At 39.5% G+C, this 17,991-nt stretch overlaps 1 protein-coding gene across 1 annotated transcript in view; it reads left to right on the top strand.

The window, feature by feature from the left end:
* The window catches only part of LOC128667036 (H-2 class I histocompatibility antigen, Q9 alpha chain), a 215,021-nt gene that overhangs the window by 99,373 nt on the left and 97,657 nt on the right, over window positions 1-17,991 (top strand). The window contains exon 4 of the mRNA XM_053721900.1: window positions 2,560-2,832. Within this exon, the coding sequence (XP_053577875.1) occupies window positions 2,560-2,832 (273 nt within the window). The remainder of the gene's footprint in view (window positions 1-2,559; window positions 2,833-17,991) is intronic.

Here is a 17,991-nt window from a genome sequence, read left to right as displayed (position 1 = left end):
AAAACCTGTAACTAGGAAGATTTACCATAAAATATGGAAAAGATATATCTGTTGGTGTGAATCCAAGGGATTCTCATGGAGTAAGATCAAAATTCCTAGGATCCTTTCCTTTCTCCAAGAAGGTTTGGATAAGGGATTATCAGCGAGTTCTCTAAAGGGACAGATTTCTGCTTTATCTGTCTTATTACACAAACGACTGGCAGCTGTGCCTGATGTTCAAGCTTTTGTTCAGGCTTTGGTCAGGATCAAGCCTGTTTACAGACCTTTGACTCCTCCCTGGAGTCTGAATTTAGTTCTTTCAGTTCTTCAAGGGGTTCCGTTTGAACCTCTACATTCCATAGATATCAATATGTTATCTTGGAAAGTTCTGTTTTTGGTTGCTATTTCTTCCGCTAGAAGAGTTTCTGAGTTATCTGCTTTGCAGTGTAATCCGCCCTATCTGGTGTTCCATTCAGATAAGGTTGTTTTGCGTACTAAACCTGGTTTCCTTCCAAAGGTTGTTTCCAACAAGAATATTAACCAGGAAATAGTTGTGCCTTCTTTGTGTCCGAATCCAGTTTCAAAGAAGGAACGTTTGTTACACAATCTAGATGTAGTTCGTGCTTTAAAGTTCTATTTAGAAGCAACAAAGGATTTCAGACAAACGTCTTCTCTGTTTGTCGTTTATTCTGGCAAGAGGAGAGGTCAAAAAGCTACTGCTACCTCTCTTTCCTTTTGGCTGAAAAGCATCATCCGATTGGCTTACGAGACTGCCGGACGGCAGCCTCCTGAACGCATCACAGCTCACTCTACTAGGGCTGTGGCTTCCACATGGGCCTTCAAGAACGAGGCTTCTGTTGATCAGATATGTAAGGCAGCGACTTGGTCTTCCCTGCACACTTTTGCCAAATTCTACAAATTTGATACTTTTGCTTCTTCGGAGGCTGTTTTTGGGAGAAAGGTTTTGCAAGCCGTGGTGCCTTCCGTTTAGGCAACCTGATTGGCTCCCTCCCTTCATCCGTGTCCTAAAGCTTTGGTATTGGTTCCCACAAGTTATGGATGACGCCGTGGACCGGACACACCAATGTTGGAGAAAACAGAATTTATGCTCACCTGATAAATTACTTTCTCCAACGGTGTGTCCGGTCCACGGCCCGCCCTGGTTTTTTAATCAGGTTTGATTAATTTCTTTCTCTAACTACAGTCACCACGGCACCCTATAGTTTCTCCTGTTTTTTTCTCCTGTCCGTCGGTCGAATGACTGGGGTGGGCGGAGCCTAGGAGGGACTATATGGACAGCTTTTGCTGTGCTCTTTGCCATTTCCTGTTGGGGAAGAGAATATTCCCACAAGTTATGGATGACGCCGTGGACCGGACACACCGTTGGAGAAAGTAATTTATCAGGTAAGCATAAATTCTGTTTCTTCCAAGACTCTAAATAGCAGCGTTAGGAAGATCCCATTGAAAAGATAGGATACGCAATTGGCGTAAGGGGATCTGCGGTATGGAAAAGTCGCGGATTAAAAGTGAGCGTTACACCTTTACCTACATGACTCTAAATACCAGCGGGCGGCCAAAAGCAGCGTTAGGAGCCCTTAACGCTGCTTTTGACGGCTAACGCAAAACTCTAAATCTAGGCGAATGTGTTTTGTCTATTAGTTCTCTCACATTATTACTGATATTATGTGTTTTGTCTTTATTAGTTCTCTCACATAATATTAGTAATAATGTGTTTTGTCTTTATTAGTTCTCTCACATAATATAAGTAATAATGTGTTTTATCTTTATTAGTTCTCTCACATAATATCAGTAATAATGTGTTTTATCTTTATTAGTTCTCTCACATAATATCAGTAATAATGTGTTTTATCTTTATTAGTTCTCTCACATAATATCAATAATAATGTGTTTTATCTTTATTAGTTCTCTCACATAATATCAGTAATAATGTGTTTTATCTTTATTAGATCTCTCACATAATATCAGTAATAATGTGTTTTATCTTTATTAGTTCTCTCACATAATATCAGTAATAATGTGTTTTATCTTTATTAGTTCTCTCACATAATATCAGTAATAATGTGTTTTATCTTTATTAGTTCTCTCACATAATATCAGTAATAATGTGTTTTATCTTTATTAGTTCTCTCACATAATATCAGTAATAATGTGTTTTATCTTTATTAGTTCTCACATAATATCAGTAATAATGTGTTTTATCTTTATTAGTTCTCTCACATAATATCAGTAATAATGTGTTTTATCTTTATTAGTTCTCTCACATAATATCAGTAATAATGTGTTTTATCTTTATTAGTTCTCTCACATAATATCAGTAATAATGTGTTTTATCTTTATTAGTTCTCACATAATATCAGTAATAATGTGTTTTATCTTTATTAGTTCTCTCACATAATATCAGTAATAATGTGCTTTGTCTTTCTCTTTATTAGTTCTCTCACATAAGTAATAATGTATTTTATCTTTATTAGTTCTCTCACATAATATCAGTAATAATGTATTTTATCTTTATTAGTTCTCTCACATAATATCAGTAATAATGTGTTTTGTCTTTATTAGTTCTCTCACAAGTGAAGGTTTCCAGTCACCAATCAGACACTGTGACAAAGCTTCACTGCCAGGTGTACGGTTTTTACCCTAAAGCTGTGGATGTCAAGTGGGTGAAGAACAGAGAAATCGATTTAATGTCAGAGGAGGCAGCACAGGTCCTCCCCAACCCTGATGGGACCTATCAGCTCAGGGTCACTGTGGAGGTGATACCTAAGGACGGGGACAGTTTCTCCTGTCATGTGGATCACAGCAGCCTGAAGGAGCCACTTACTGTGCTTTGGGGTGAGTGTTACCAATAACGGGAGTAATGAGAAGCTTAGAAGCACCACTGATGGGTAAATTAGATTCCTCAGCCAATCACTGCACTTGATCTAATAGAGTCTGATTGTCACTTGCTGCTTATTTCTATTACTTGTAGCTACTGTGAGATACTAGACTGTGAGGTGTCATTTACAGGAACTATATAAGCAATAGAACTTAACTAAATTATTACTGGTTATGTGAGAGCAGCGCCCAGAACTTCTGCTGTAAATATAAAATAATTACATGAGTATGTCACATGTGACCGTCACTAACTTATGTCCTTATTGTCACACAGAGATATAGGTACACTACTGGGTGGTCACTGAACAACAAGATGACAAAATATTGTTGTATAAAACTTACATTGAACATTCTAGTTCCCATCTGACCACTCCCAGCTTGTTCAGTAAATACAGATGCCTATTTGTCATGACATGAGACCCCCATTCCAATCCATCAGCTCATATACATAGTCCTTTGTATGGTTTGTCTCAGAGTGGTCAGACAGTCATTCTAATCCATTTGCAAACCCAGTGACAGCACAATTATCACAAGCTTTTTACGTGTGATCGTGCAGTGATAATTCCCCATGTACTGTGCATGGTGACAATACAGCAGCGTTATTACAATCCATTAGTAAACCCAGTGACAACCCACTTATCACCAGCATTTTATGTGCAATTGTGGTGTGATAGCGCCCCCTGTACAAATTCAGGGGTTGATCATAATGTATCAGTAGTTTTATGCTAAAAATTATTTCTGATGTCAGTGTTTTCCCCCCCAAGATCACAATCACAAAATGCCTCTGCTGATAATGCCCCTCAAAAATGTAATCACGCCCCCCCCCCCAAAAAAAAATCAGAAGATATCATTTGAATGCACATGCCTATTCAGGGTCAGACTGAGACCAAATATTGGCCGGGCATTTTTAGGCAGATCAAACCACTCCTACCCCCTTTTGTTATTTAACTGAAACATATAATGTACTAGTTTGATTTACAAAAACATTTAAAGTGTATAACACCCTTCTGTCACTGTATTTTCTAAATTGGTTATAATTATATGGTACAAAGTTAAATGAAAGCTAAAAAAAAACAAACAGAAGGTATTGAAGGTCATATTTAAATAAAGAACAACTGATTACAGGCATCCAAAAGCACCCAATGCACACAAAGTGCCCCAGACGCCCACAATCGCGCCCCCTCAGTGCCCCAGACGCCCACAGTCGTACAAAGACGAGCATTTAGATATTAACAAGCACCATCAATTTGAACCGCTTCTCTGTGACTGTCTTTCTTCCCCTTTGTTTGTCTAAACCAGAGAATATTCACCTGCACAGCCTTCCTGTACAAATATGGTGACCTTCTAAGAAATCCTGTGATACAAAATTTATTCAAGTGCATCTATACACCCTAATTAAAGGGATATATAGTCTTAAAGTAGTGTGTCACTTTATCAAACAAACGGAAACTATATACAATATAAATACGTAGCAAAAAATAAATCACTATTCAACCTAATATATTATCATAAATAATCTTTATATATGCTATTAGCCGCCAAATGAATAAAAAGTATGTATGTATATGTGTATGTATGTATATATGTATGTGTGTGTGTGTGTATATATATATATATATATATATATAAATTACATTCAATTACACATACAATTTAAAATGGATAAACAAAAAATTAATCACTGGCCAGTGGAAAGATAATTAAAAGCCAACACAGTCCAAGGATATGCCTAGGTCTTCAGATCACAACGGTATTTAAATGTATATTTTCAAACTGTAATAGTGGCTTGACACTTAAAAAGAACAATCAGATTTTTTAACTTCAGGCAGTTACCGGTAAAAGCTGCTTATTCTTTGCATTTCTCAGCTAGGTTATCAGTTAAGCTTGAGAAAGGGCTAGGTAGTAGCCCGAAACATTGCTTTGTCTATGGACCCTGTTTGAACAATAAAGGTCTTTTTATCACAGCTGGAGAAATTCCTTTTTGTGGACACCTTTCTCAGCTACACCCGCTGCTTACTTTATGGCAACTCCTTGAGCCTGGATCTTTAGTGGTCTCTCCGTCTATGGTTTACTGGGCGTTTGTGATGCCGTGCTGCTTCAGCGTGGCTAGCCCTGACCTCTTGACCTCATTGGGGATTTTTCCGTTAGATCCAATACGGCTCCTGTGCACTCAGCATTCAAACTTTCAGTCGCTAGCTGGAAGGTTATTCCTCTGTGTGCTCAAAAGTATACACAGAGAGAAATAACCTTTCAGCTATCGACAAAGTTTGAACGCTGAGCAGGAGCCATATTGGATCTAACGGAACACACACCAAAGAGGTCAGGGCCAGAGAGACCACACAAGATCCAGGCTCAAGGAGGTGCCACAAGGTAAGCAGCGGGTATAGCTGAGAAAGGCAAAGAATAAGTTGCTTTTTCCCTTTAACTGCTTGAAGTTAAAAAATCTGATTGTTTTTTAAGTGTCGATCCACCATTACAGTTAGAAAATATACGGTTTATAAATACTGTTGTGATCTGAAGACCTAAGCATATCCTTTTACTGTGTTTGCTTTTAATTATCTTTCCACTGGCCAGTGATGAATTATTTGTTTATCCATTTTAAATTGTATGTGTAATTGAATATAATTTATATATACTTCTGCTTTTTATACATCATCTTTTTATTTATTTTGCTTTTTATTCATTTGGCTGCTAATAGCATATATAAAGATTATTATATCAGGCTGAATAGTGATTTATTTCCTTCTTAATATAAGGAGAGTCCACAGCATCATTCCTTACTTTTGGGAAATACTGAACCTGGCCACCAGGAGGAGGCAAAGACACCCCAGCCAAAGGCTTAAATACCCCTCCCACTTCCCCATAACCCCAGTCATTCTTTGCCTTTCGTCACAGGAGGCGGGCAGAGAAGTGTCAGAAGATTTCGCAGTAGTTCCTTAGGAAGGGTATCTGCCCTTCGATATGGGACTGGAGTTTTAAGTAGTCTTGTCAGCCTCTCAGTGAGAGCATTGAGAAAGTTAGTCTGTAGATGCAGGGAGAGTCTTTCTGCGAACCCATCTAGACTGCCTACTAACAGCTCCTAAGCAATCAGTGTTGAAGAGTTTCACTGCCTGCTTGTTCTCACTCAATTCCATGTCAGGAGCAATGCTACAAGATTGTCACACTTAAGAAGCTGTGTTTCTGTTCCACAGCATGGATTCCGGCAAGATTGTTTCAATTTTTACGTATATTGAAAACGCTAGAAGACAGGGTCAGTGTGGCTCCTTTTTTTTCTTAAGAGAATCATGGGTTAATATCCCCTGAGGGGGGGATTATTGAACAGTGGGGATTAATCAAATGTGTTGCTTTGATTTTATGCTGCATTATGTGTGAGATGTTATTAGGCTCATAGGCTGAGGTTGGAACGTACAGGTTTTTACTTTCACTTTGAGCGTTGCGCAGCTTGGCGCACTTTTTCTCATAGCAGGGATGGTCCTGCCTTGCGCACCATGTGACCGGGAGTGGTCACACTTTCACTTCCTCCTTCCTGACCGAGCTGGCTGTCGGAGAAGACGCTGTTTCTCTGTATTGTCTGGGTCACAGGAGGTGGTGAGTACCCCAGCCATAGGGAGTATGATGGTGCCATTTTTTATTTGAGAAATAAAGATCATTTATTTTCTGTGTCCCCTGTTATTAGCTCAAGCTATGGAGGATTCTGATGTATAAGAGCAGTGCTTTCCAAACTGTGTCGTGACACATTAGTGTGTCGGTGGCAGTGTTTAGGTGTGTCCCTGCTTCAGCACAATTTTTTTTGTTTTTTGTTTTCCGACTTTTCGCCTGCCTGCTACGCATATCATGTGATTGACACGTGATTGATACCTAGTGGGTCACAGATCATCTTAACCTATTGGCGCAGTTCAGCTGGAACTGAAACTATTCCCATTGGCGGCACATTGGCTCCTGACTGCACGTGTAGTCAATGAGTGGGATAGCAGTGTGTTTGCAGCGTGGGCATGGGCAGTAGTCAGTCGGACTCGCAGAGCTCTGAGGGCAGCAGCTTAAACGTTGAGCTGAAGTCAGAAGTCAAAAAGTGTTTTCTTTCATGTAATTAGCAAGAGTCCATGAGCTAGTGACGTATGGGATATACATTCCTACCAGGAGGGGCAAAGTTTCCCAAACCTTAAAATGCCTATAAATACACCCCTCACCACACCCACAATTCAGTTTTACAAACTTTGCCTCCCGTGGAGGTGGTGAAGTAAGTTTGTGCTTAGATTCTACGTTGATATGCGCTTCGCAACAGGTTGAAGCCCGGTTTTCCTCTCAGAGTGCAGCGAATGTCAGAGGGAAGTGAAGAGAGTATTGCCTATTTGAGAACAATGGTCTACCTCTAGGGGATCTTTTTCATAGGCTCTCTGTTATCGGTCGTAGAGATTTATCTCCTACCTCCCTTTTCCGATCGACGATATACTCTTATATACCATTACCTCTACTGATTCTCGTTTCAGTACTGGTTTGGCTATCTGCTATATGTAGATGAGTGTCCTGGGGTAAGTAAGTCTTATTTTTTGTGACACTCTAAGCTATGGTTGGGCACTTTATTTGTAAAGTTCTAAATATATGTCTATAAACTTATATTTTCCTTGATTCAGGATAATCAGTATTCCTTTATAATTCAGACTGTCAGTTTCATTATTTGGGATAATGCAATTTAATTCAATTTATTTTTCTTTACCTTGAAAATTTTCAAATGACCATTTTCCCTGCGTGCTGTTAGGCTCGCGGGGGCAGAAAATGTTTCTTTTTATTGCGTCATTCTTGGCGCGGACTTTTTTGTCATTTCCGGTGCCGTAGTTGACGCCGGAAGTTGTATTCTGTAACGTCATATTTGACGCATGTGTATTCAGACATTTTTTTCCCGCCAAAAAATGTGGGCGTCGGTTTCGGCGTCAGAGGATGTGGCGTCATACTTGGCGCCAAAAATATGGGCGTTGTATTTAGCGCCAATAATGTGGGCGTCATATTTGGCGCCAAAAAATGTGGACGTATTTTTGTTCCATTTTTTCCTCACATTATTTAAACCTCATTTTTTTATTGCTTCTGGTTTTTAGAAGCTTATTATTTTGCATTCTTTTCCCATTCCTGAAACTGTCATTTAAGGAATTTGATAATTTTGCTTTAAATATTTGTTTTTTTCTATTACATATTGCAAGATTTCACTGTTCCTGTTTCAAAAACGTTCTAAGGGATTCCTGTTGACTGAGTTCAGTCCTACCAAAGCTAAGTTCATTTATTTTAAAATGTTATGAATGTTTTTCTTTAGCTATGGTTTGTAATAAGTTATCATGATAAACTTTTACATGCAGAATCCGTTAGTATTTATGCTTTATATATTTGCTATTCTTTTTACATCTTATGTACAAGAATTACTTAGAAGATTTATAAGAATATTTTTCTGATTCTATGTTAAAGGCTTTGTCTGACTTTGTGCCTTCTAATAAAATTTTTAGGTCTTTTTCAAACTTCTTTTTTAATTATTGAAGTTTCAAATGACCAACAACATAATGATTTATCCTTCTCTGATGATGTTTTTTCTCATTCAGAATTTTCTTCATCAGATATTGACACTAACAAATCTACTTTTTTATTTTTTTTATTAAAGTACATTTGTTCTTTGTTGAAAAGGTGTTGATTATTTTGGATATTAAGGTAATTAGTTCTTTCAAGACTAACTAACATTTTATTTCTGCTTATTTATTCTTCTGTATTTTCAGAGGTTTTTTTCCAGTTCCTCATACTAGGGAATGGAATAGGCTGAGAATTTTCTTTTATTCCTTCTTTAAAGGTTTTAAACTATATTCTTTGCCGGCAGTTCATTTCAATTTTGAAGGTTCTCCAATTTAATGGGGCTATCTCTACTCCTGCTAATTATGCTATTGTTTCTATAGCAAAATAGTATTTATTTTTCCTTTAGATGGTTGTATCTTATTTAAGGAAAATTATTTATTTTCAGGTACTTTTCTTGGACCTGTGATTTATTTGAATGATGTTGCAATTGCTTCATTCATCAGATTATGATTTATTTTAGCATTGTTAAGGACAAAATCTACTAGACTAGGTGCTGTTGCATTTGTCTTGTTGTTTTGCATTTGTTGATTATGCAAGTCCAGTGTGTTGACTGGTCCTTTAACTAGGTTATCATGCTAATATTTTTCATTTGTGTCTTCATTTTATTGAATATTTTTGCAAATGAGGTTTAATCTATGTCTTTAGCTGTTTTAGCTAGAAGAATTTTGTGATTTCTAAAAAATCCATATTTCTTTTTTTCTAAGATAATCAATTATTTGGTTTATAATTGGATTCAATTCTTAACTGTTACTCTGGGCTTCAAGGTTGAGTTCCAAGACTAAACTTTAAGCTTATATTAGTTTGGTTGTTCTTATTAAGGAACAAATTCCCAAGTAACATGTTTTTAATTGGAAATCTTTTTTAAAATCAGCTCCCTAAAATTGCAATGTATGTGCCGTATTCCAGCTTTGCTGGTAAGGGGCAGGTTGAGATTTTTTTGAAATTTGTTGTTTTGCAAATTTCTTTGATTTTGGACAGAATAAAGTTCAGAGTAAAACCGTCTGTGAGACGTCTTTTTTCTTTTTGATATTCCAGCTATTCCAGTAAGGCTAACACTTTCAGTGTGTTTCGGTCCTATATATTTTGGGATAATGTTGAAGCACGGCTGATCACCCGTTGGGGCTCAAGTGCTGCTCAGACCTGGAATCTTCTGGGGTATTTCTTCCAGTTCCATTTTTAGGAACTGGGTTTTGGGGTTTTATTCAAAACTATTCATTGTTCCAAAGATAGAAAATCTTTTTGTTATATAAATGTATCATCTTTTAGATTGGTATTTATATGGTCTATTCTGCCTTTTGTTGGTCAGTGATGGCATTATTTGTTTTCATTGGATACAATAAATGCATATCTTCATTTTCTGTTTTCATTCAGATTATTTTCTGAGGCTGTGGAATCTCATATGATTCAACTTTGTTCTTTCAGGACATAGTTAGAGGATCTTTTTTTCAAAAGATCTTGATTCCTCACACAAGGGTCACCTTTTTTAGGTTTCCAGATAGTTTGGATCACTGTCTTTGTCTCTAAACAGACAAGTGACAATTTTGGGTTCCGTCTGTCGGTACCTTCAGTCTCTATTATTTCCTTCAGTTGCTATATATGCATGGAAGTTTTAGGTTTTTTGACTGCAGCGTTGGATTCAATTCCCTTGCTCATTTTCATAGAAAGCCTTTCCAGTTTTTTATGCTGGATAATGGTGCAGGGATTCTAGGATTTTATATTCTAAATCTTCAGATCCTAATGTTTAACTATCTTGTTTTGATGGTTAAGATCACCATCATTTAGTTCTACAGGTTTCTTCGTTTCTTTCAACCTGGACCATGATCTTTACAGATGTGAGTCTTTTTGTTTGGGAGGCTGTCTGAGGATCTCTGTTAGCACAAGGGGTTTGGAAATCTCAGGAGGCGAGATTACCATTTGTTATTTTTAGGACTCTGTGCTTTCTCAGAGTTCTTCAGTTAGTTTCTTTTGAAGAAGAGACGTTTATTGTTTTTCAGACAATGTCACAACTGTGGTGTATGTCAATCATCAGGGTGGGACTATCAGTCCTTAGGCTGGGACAGAAGTATCTCGGATATTTGCTTGGGCTAAATCCAGCTCCTATCTAAATTCTGTGGTTTTTTCCCCAGGTATAGACATTTGGGAAGCGGATTATCTCTGTTAATCAAGCTTTTCTTCCGGGAGAATGGTCTCTCTTACCCAGATATGTTTTTCGTTTTTCAGATGTAAGGGTTTCCAGATTTAGATCTGTTGGCATCTCATCTGAATAAGAACTTCCCAGGGGCCTATTCAGGTCCGGGGATCTTCAGGCGGAAGTAGTGTATGCATTGATATTTCCTTGGGATTATCATTTTGCCTATATCTTTCTGCCTCTAGTTCTTTTTCCAAAAGTAATTTCCAAAATTCTAATGGAGTGTTTGTTTGTACTGCTGGTGGCTCCAGCATGGCCTCTCAGGTTTTTGGTATTCGGATCTCATTCGGATGGCCAGTTGCCAACCTTGGACACTTCCGTTAAGACCAGACCTTCTTTCTTAAGGCCCATTTTTCCATCAAGATCTCAAATCATTAAATTTGAAGGGATGGAGATTGAACGTTTGATTTTTAGTCTTAGAGGTTTCTCTGACTTATTGATTAATACTGTGTTTCAGGCTCGTAAATCTGTCTTTAGAAAGATTTATTATTGAGTTTGGAAGACCTACATTTCTTAGTATTTTTATCATTTTGGTGCTGAGGGCTTTTCAGGCTCCTCCGTTTGTCCCTATGCATTCTCTGAACATAAATTACTTTCTTGGAAAGTATTGTTCCTTTTGGCTATCTCTTCTGCTAGAAGAGTTTCTGAGTTATCTGCTCTTTCTTGTGAAATTCTTTTTCTGATTTTTTTATCAGAATAAAGCAGTGTTGCTTCCTGATATTCATCATTTTGTTCAGGTTTTGATTCGTATCAAACCCGTCATTAAGCCAATTTCTCTTCCTTGGAGTCTTAATTTGGTTCTGAAGGCTTTTCAGGCTCTTCTATTTGAGCATATGCTTGCTCTGGACATTAATTACTTTCATGGAAAGTATTGTTCTTTTTGGACATCTCTTCAGCTAGAACAGTTTTTGAATTATCTGTTTTTTCTTGTGAATCTCCTTTTTCTGATTTTTTCATCAGGGTAAGGTGGTTTTTGCTGTCCTCATTTCAATTCTTACCTAAAGTTGTAAATTCTAACAACATTAGGGAGGAATTATTGTTTTCCTAAAACTTCTTTGGTGAGATTCTTACATTCTTTGGATATGGTAAGAGTTTTAAATCCTATGTTGAAGCTATTCAGATTTCAGATAGACTTCTAGTCTATTTTGTTATCTTTTCTGGTTTTAGGAAGGTCAAAAGGCTTCTGCCATTTATTTGGCATCTTGGTTAAACTTTTGATTCAACATGCTTATTTGGAGTCGGGTGGATTCCCGTCTCGGAGGATTATGGCTCATTCTACTAGGTAAGTTTCTACTTCCTGGGCTTTTTTAGAATGAAGCTTCTGTTGATCAGATTTGCAAAGTAATGACTTGGTCTTCTTTTGCATCTTTTTTCTATATTCTACCATTTTTGTTGTTTTCTCTTCTTTTGAAGTAGTTTTGGTAGAATGGTACTTCAGGCAGCTGTTTCAGTTTGATTCTACTGCTTATAATTTCAGTTTTTTCACTATAAAAATTGAAACTTTTTGATTTGGGTAGTGGATTAATTTTTCAGCGGAATTGGCTGTCTTTATTTTTTCCCTCCCTCTCTAGTGACTCTTGCGTGGAAGCTCCACATCTTGGGTATCTGCTATCCCATACGTCACTAGCTCATGGACTCTTGCTAATTACATGAAAGAAAACATAATTTATGTAAGAACTTACCTGATAAATTCATTTCTTTCATATTAGCAAGAGTCCATGAGGCCCACCCTTTTTTGTGGTGGTTATGATTTTTTTGTATAAAGCACAATTATTCCAATTCCTTATTTTTTTGATGCTTTCGCTCCTTTCTTATCACCCCACTTCTTGGCTATTCGTTAGACTGAATTGTGGGTGTGGTGAGGGGTGTATTTATAGGCATTTTAAGGTTTGGGAAACTTTGCCCCTCCTGGTAGGAATGTATATCCCATACGTCACTAGCTCATGGACTCTTGCTAATATGAAAGAAATGAATTTATCAGGTAAGTTCTTACATAAATTATGTTTTTTTGGCAGCTAGCTCCCAGTAGTGCATTGCGGCTCCTGCTCTTGATATATGGATAGGAAGTGGAAGCTTAAATGCTTAATGATGAAATGCGAGTGTCTTTATCTTATATTCCACTAAATATTCAGAAACTGTGTTCATCCCATCAACCTTATACATCCCATTAAAATAGTAAGTAGCTATTGGTGTTAAACTTTTTTTTTTTTTTATTCTTGCACATACATACTGTTACTCGTAAATACATTACGTTATTATATAATTTATTAAAGTGTCGCAAAATGATGTAGGTCTAAAAAGTGTCACCAACATGAAATGTTTGGAAAGCTCTGTATTAGAGGGTACTTCCTCTATTACAAAGAGTAATACCTGTTTATATTGTGAGGAGGCCTTGGTATACCCGCCCTCTCAGTAATGTTCCACATGCCTTGACAAAGTTATTTTATCAAAGAAGGTTAACCCCTTTGATTCCACTGAGCTGTCCACCTCTGAGGGCTCGCCGTCCCGTGAGGTGTGTACCCTACATTCATCTCCTTCGACACATGCAGCTTCGCGTAGCACTACTAATCCTCCATCTGGAGGAGGCATTTTACCTCCAGATTTTACCGAGCAGTTACAAATTGCATTATCTGTGGCCATCAGTGCTTTACCTCTCCCTGCTAAGCACAAGCGAAAGGTTAAACATAGCTCTCCTGCCTCGGGGTTTAACTGCTCTATCTCAGTTATCCGAGGATGAGGTTCACTCTGAGACTTCAGAGTATGAACTTTCTGGGACGGAGTCTGCCGCCTCTAAGCCTCCTGCTGCGGAGGAACCAGCCTTTTAGATTGAAGATTGAACACTTACGCATTCTTCTAAAGGAAGTTCTGCCTACACTAGAGGTTCCAGAGGTCAAGCTGCCTGAGGAACCTTTGATTCCTAAATTAGACAGAGTTTATGAGGACAGGATAGTGCCTTACTTTTCCTGTGCCTGTAAAGATGGTGAACATTATTAAGAACGAATGGGACAGGATTGGATCTTCCTTTTCCCCATCGTCTTATTTTAAAAAATGATTCCCGGACTCTCAATTGGAGTTGTGGGGTTCCGTCCCTAAGGTGGATGGCGCTATCTCCATGCTTGCCAAATGCACTACTATCCCGCTTGAGGAAACTTTTTTTTTAAGAAAAATGTTTCGACATACGGGATTTTTGTTTCAACTGGCGGTGGCTGTTGCCGCAGTTGCTGGAGCTGCTACCTACTGGTGCGACTCCTTATCGGAATTAATTGAGGTGGAGGGTCCCCTCTATGTTATCCAGGAAAGAATTAAGGCATTGAGAATTGCTAATTCTTTTATCTGTGATGCAAACATGCAGATTATTCGCATAAATGCTAAGGTTTCTGGCTTTTCGGTTCAGGCCCGTCGAGCATTCTGGTTGAAGTCCTGGTCTGCGGACATAACTTCTAAGTCCAGACTTCTTTCTCTCCCCTTTAAGGGAAAGATTTTATTTGGGCCAGGCCTGGACTCCATTATCTCTACGGTTACAGGGGGCAATGGTACCTTCCTACCGCAAGATAAAAATAACAAGTCTAAGGGACAAGTTTCTAATTTTCATTCCTTTTGTTCTGATAAATCCCAATGCCAGAGCAAACCAAGAGTACTTGGAAGCCGGCTCAGTCCTGGAATAAGTCCAAGCAGAGCAAGAAGCCTGCCGAGACTAAATTGTCATGAAGGGGCGGCCCCCGATCTGGCTCTGGATCGTGTAGGGGGCAGACTGTCGCTCTTTTCAGATGCTTGGTTTGGGGACATGCAGGATCCATGGGTCCTGGAGGTCATAGCTCAGGGATACAAGATAGGTTTCAAGTCTCATCCACCCAAGGGCAGATTCCTCCTCTCAAACCTGTCTTCCAGACCAGAAGAGACGGAAGCCTTTCTGGGGTGCGTACGGGATCTGTCCTCCTTAGGAGTTATTGTCCCGGTGCCTATCGCAGAAAGAGGTTTGGGGTATTATTCAAACCTTTTCGTGGTCCCAAAAAAGGAGGGAACTTTTCGCCCTATTCTGGACCTAAAGTGCTTAAATAAATTTCAAAATGTCCCCTCGTTCAAGATGGAGACGATAAGGTCCATCTTTCCCTTAGTTCAGGAAGGACAGTTCATGACCACTATAGATCTGAAGGATGCTTACCTTCACGATCCAATCCACAAGGACCACTTCCGGTTCCTAAAGTTTGTGTTCCTGGACCAGCACTTCCAGTTCATTGCACTTCCGTTTGTTCTAGCTACTGCTCCAAGAGTTTTTACAAAGGTTCTAGGGGCTCTTCTAGCCATTGCCAGAATCTGGGGTATAGAAGTAGCTCCCTACTTGGACGATATTCTGGTACAGGCACCATCTTTTCGTCTGGCGGAAGACCATTCAGAATTTCTCCTATCTTCTTCGGTCTTATGGATGGAAGATAAACTTAGAAAAGAGTTCTCTTATACCATGCACCAGGGTGGAATTCCTGGGTACTATAATAGACTCCATAGAAATGAGGATTTTTCTAACAGACCAGAGATGGTGCAAGCTGGCTTCGGCTTGTCTTGCCCTCCGGACCTCTTTAAGGTCCTCCTGTGGCTCAGTGTATGGAGGAGATTGGTCTCATGGTGTCCAGCATGAACATCATTCCCTTTGCCAGGTTCCGTCTCAGACCGTTACAAATGTGCTTGCTGAGGCAGTGGAATGGCGATCATTCGGATCTGTCTCAACAGATTTCTCTGGACAACCGGTCGAGAGAATCACTCTCTTGGTGGCTCTGTACAGATCATCTGTCTCGAGGGACATCCATCTTAAGACCATCCTGGGAGATTGTGACTACGGACGCAAGTCTATCAGGATGGGGAGCTGTTTGGGGTGCCAAGACGGCACAGGGCCTGTGTACTCAGGAGAAATCCTCCCTCCAGATCAACATACTGGAACTTCAAGCAATCTTCAACGCTCTGAAGGCATGGTCCCTTCTGGGTTCGTCCCAGTTTATCAGATTCCAATCAGACAATATAAACTCGGTTGCTTACATCAACCATCAGGGGGGAACGAGAAGCTCCCTAGCAATGAGGGAAATATCTCGGATTCTAGAGTGGGGGCGGAGGCCCACAGCTGTTCGCTGTCAGCGATCCACATTTCGGGTGTGGACTACTGGGAGGCGTATTTTCTCAGCAGACAATCCAGCAGACAATGGTCTCTCCATCCCGAGGTGTTTGTGGAGATATGCAACAGGTGGAGGACACCGGAGATAGATCTCATGGCGTCTCATCTCAATTCCAAGCTACCCAGATATGGGTCGAGGTTCAGGGATCCTCAGGTGGAACTAATAGATGCATTAGTAGTGCTTTGGAGGTTTGGTCTAATTTACCTTTTCCCACCGTTGCCACTCCTTCCTCGGGTAGTGGCTCACATCTGATACTGATTGCTCCATCATGGCCGTGAAGGACGTGGTTCGCGGATCTGGTGGTTATGTCATCTCCTCCGTGGAAGTTACCTTGTCGCAGGGATCTGCTGGAACAAGGTCCTTTCTCTTGTAAGGTGTATCCAGTCCACGGGTTCATCCATTACTTATGGGATATTCTCCTTCCCAACAGGAAGTTGCAAGAGGACACCCACAGCAGAGCTGTCTATATAGCTCCTCCCCTAACTGCCACCTCCAGTCATTCTCTTGCAACTCTCGACAAGATAGGAAGTATAAGAGATATGTGGTGACTTAGTGTAGTTTTTACCTTCAATCAAAAGTTTGTTATTTTTAAATGGTACCGGCGTTGTACTGTTTTAATCTCAGGCAGAAATTAGAAGAAGAATTCTGCCTGGAGGTTGATGATCTTAGCGGCCTGTAACTAAGGTCCATTGCTGTTCTCACACATAACTGAAGAGTATGGAAGAAAACCTCAGTTGGGGGAACGGTTTGCAGATTACCTGCTTTGAGGTATGTTCAGTATATTTATTTCTAGAGAGATAAGATCTAGAAAATGCTGACAGAGCCTTGTATATTTGAGGTAAGCCTGATACAGTGATTTAACGACTGGGATCATGCTTACAAAAAAGGGGTAATATTCATGTTAATACTCATATTACTTAGTGACAAAACGTTTGCATGTGATATAAAAAGAATGTTTTTTCTCTGAGGGTGATAAATCATTATTTGGGGCCTAGTTTTCCACATGGCTAGTCAGATACTCCTAGGAGTATTTCCTTAAGGCCCCTCTGACATCGAGTGCATGGTGGGAGGGGCCTATATTTGCGCTCTAGATGCGCAGTTCATATTCAGACTGAGACATCCAGCTTCCCTAAAGGAGTTCTCTGGCATCTGAGGATCACTATAGAGGGCTTATTTCTGCCACAAATCGTATTTGAGGGCAGGTAGGAACCACAGCAGAGCTGTGGCAAGGTGCTTAACTGTTTTTTTAACGTTTTTTAAATCCGGTTTGGGGCCTAATGGGTTAATCATCCATTTGCAAGTGGGTGCAATGCTGCTTTAGTCCCTTATACACACTGTAAAAATTTCGAAGAGTTTACTAATTTTTAACACTGTTTTGCAGTTTATGTGATAGTTTTTTTTCTCTTAAAGGCACAGTACCGTTTTTGTTTAATTACTGTTTCACATTTATTAAAGTGTTTTCCAAGCTTGCTGGTCTCATTACTAGTCTGTTAAACATGTCTGACATAGAGGAAACTCCTTGTTCAATATGTTTAGAAGCCATTGTGGAACCCCCTCTTAGAATGTGTACCAAATGTACTGAAATGTCTATAAACTATAAAGACCATATTATGGCGCTTAAAGATTTATCACCAAAGGGTTCTCAGACTGACAAAAGGGAAGTTGTACCACCTAGCTCTCCCCACGTGTCAGAACCTATAACTCCCGCTCAAGTGACGCCAAGTACATCTAGCACGTCAAATGCTTTTACCTTACAAGACATGGCGGCAGTTATGACTAATACCCTCACAGAGGTATTGTCCAAACTGCCAGGGTTACAATGAAAGCGAGACAGCTCTGGGACTAGAACAAATGCAGAGCTTTCTGCCGCTTTAGTAGCTATGTCCGATATACCCTCACAATGCTCCGAAGCCGTGGCAAGGGAGTTGCTATCTGAGGGTGAGATTTCAGACTCAGGGAAGGCTTTACTTCAGTCCGATTCTGAAATGACAGCCTTTAAATTTAAGCTTGAACACCTCCGTTTATTGCTCAGGGAGGTTTTAGAGGTTGTGTAAAATGGACAAATACTTTGCAGTGCCTGTTTACACTGATGTTTTTCCAGTCCCTAAGAGGTTTTCGGAAATTATTACTAAGGAATGGGATAGACCAGGTGTGCCATTC

This window comes from Bombina bombina, chromosome 7, assembly GCF_027579735.1.
Source record: "Bombina bombina isolate aBomBom1 chromosome 7, aBomBom1.pri, whole genome shotgun sequence".
In the NCBI taxonomy this organism is placed as follows: domain Eukaryota; kingdom Metazoa; phylum Chordata; class Amphibia; order Anura; family Bombinatoridae; genus Bombina; species Bombina bombina.
The sequence above is the reverse complement of the archived record's forward strand: the minus strand, read 5'-3'. Positions and strand labels throughout refer to the sequence as shown.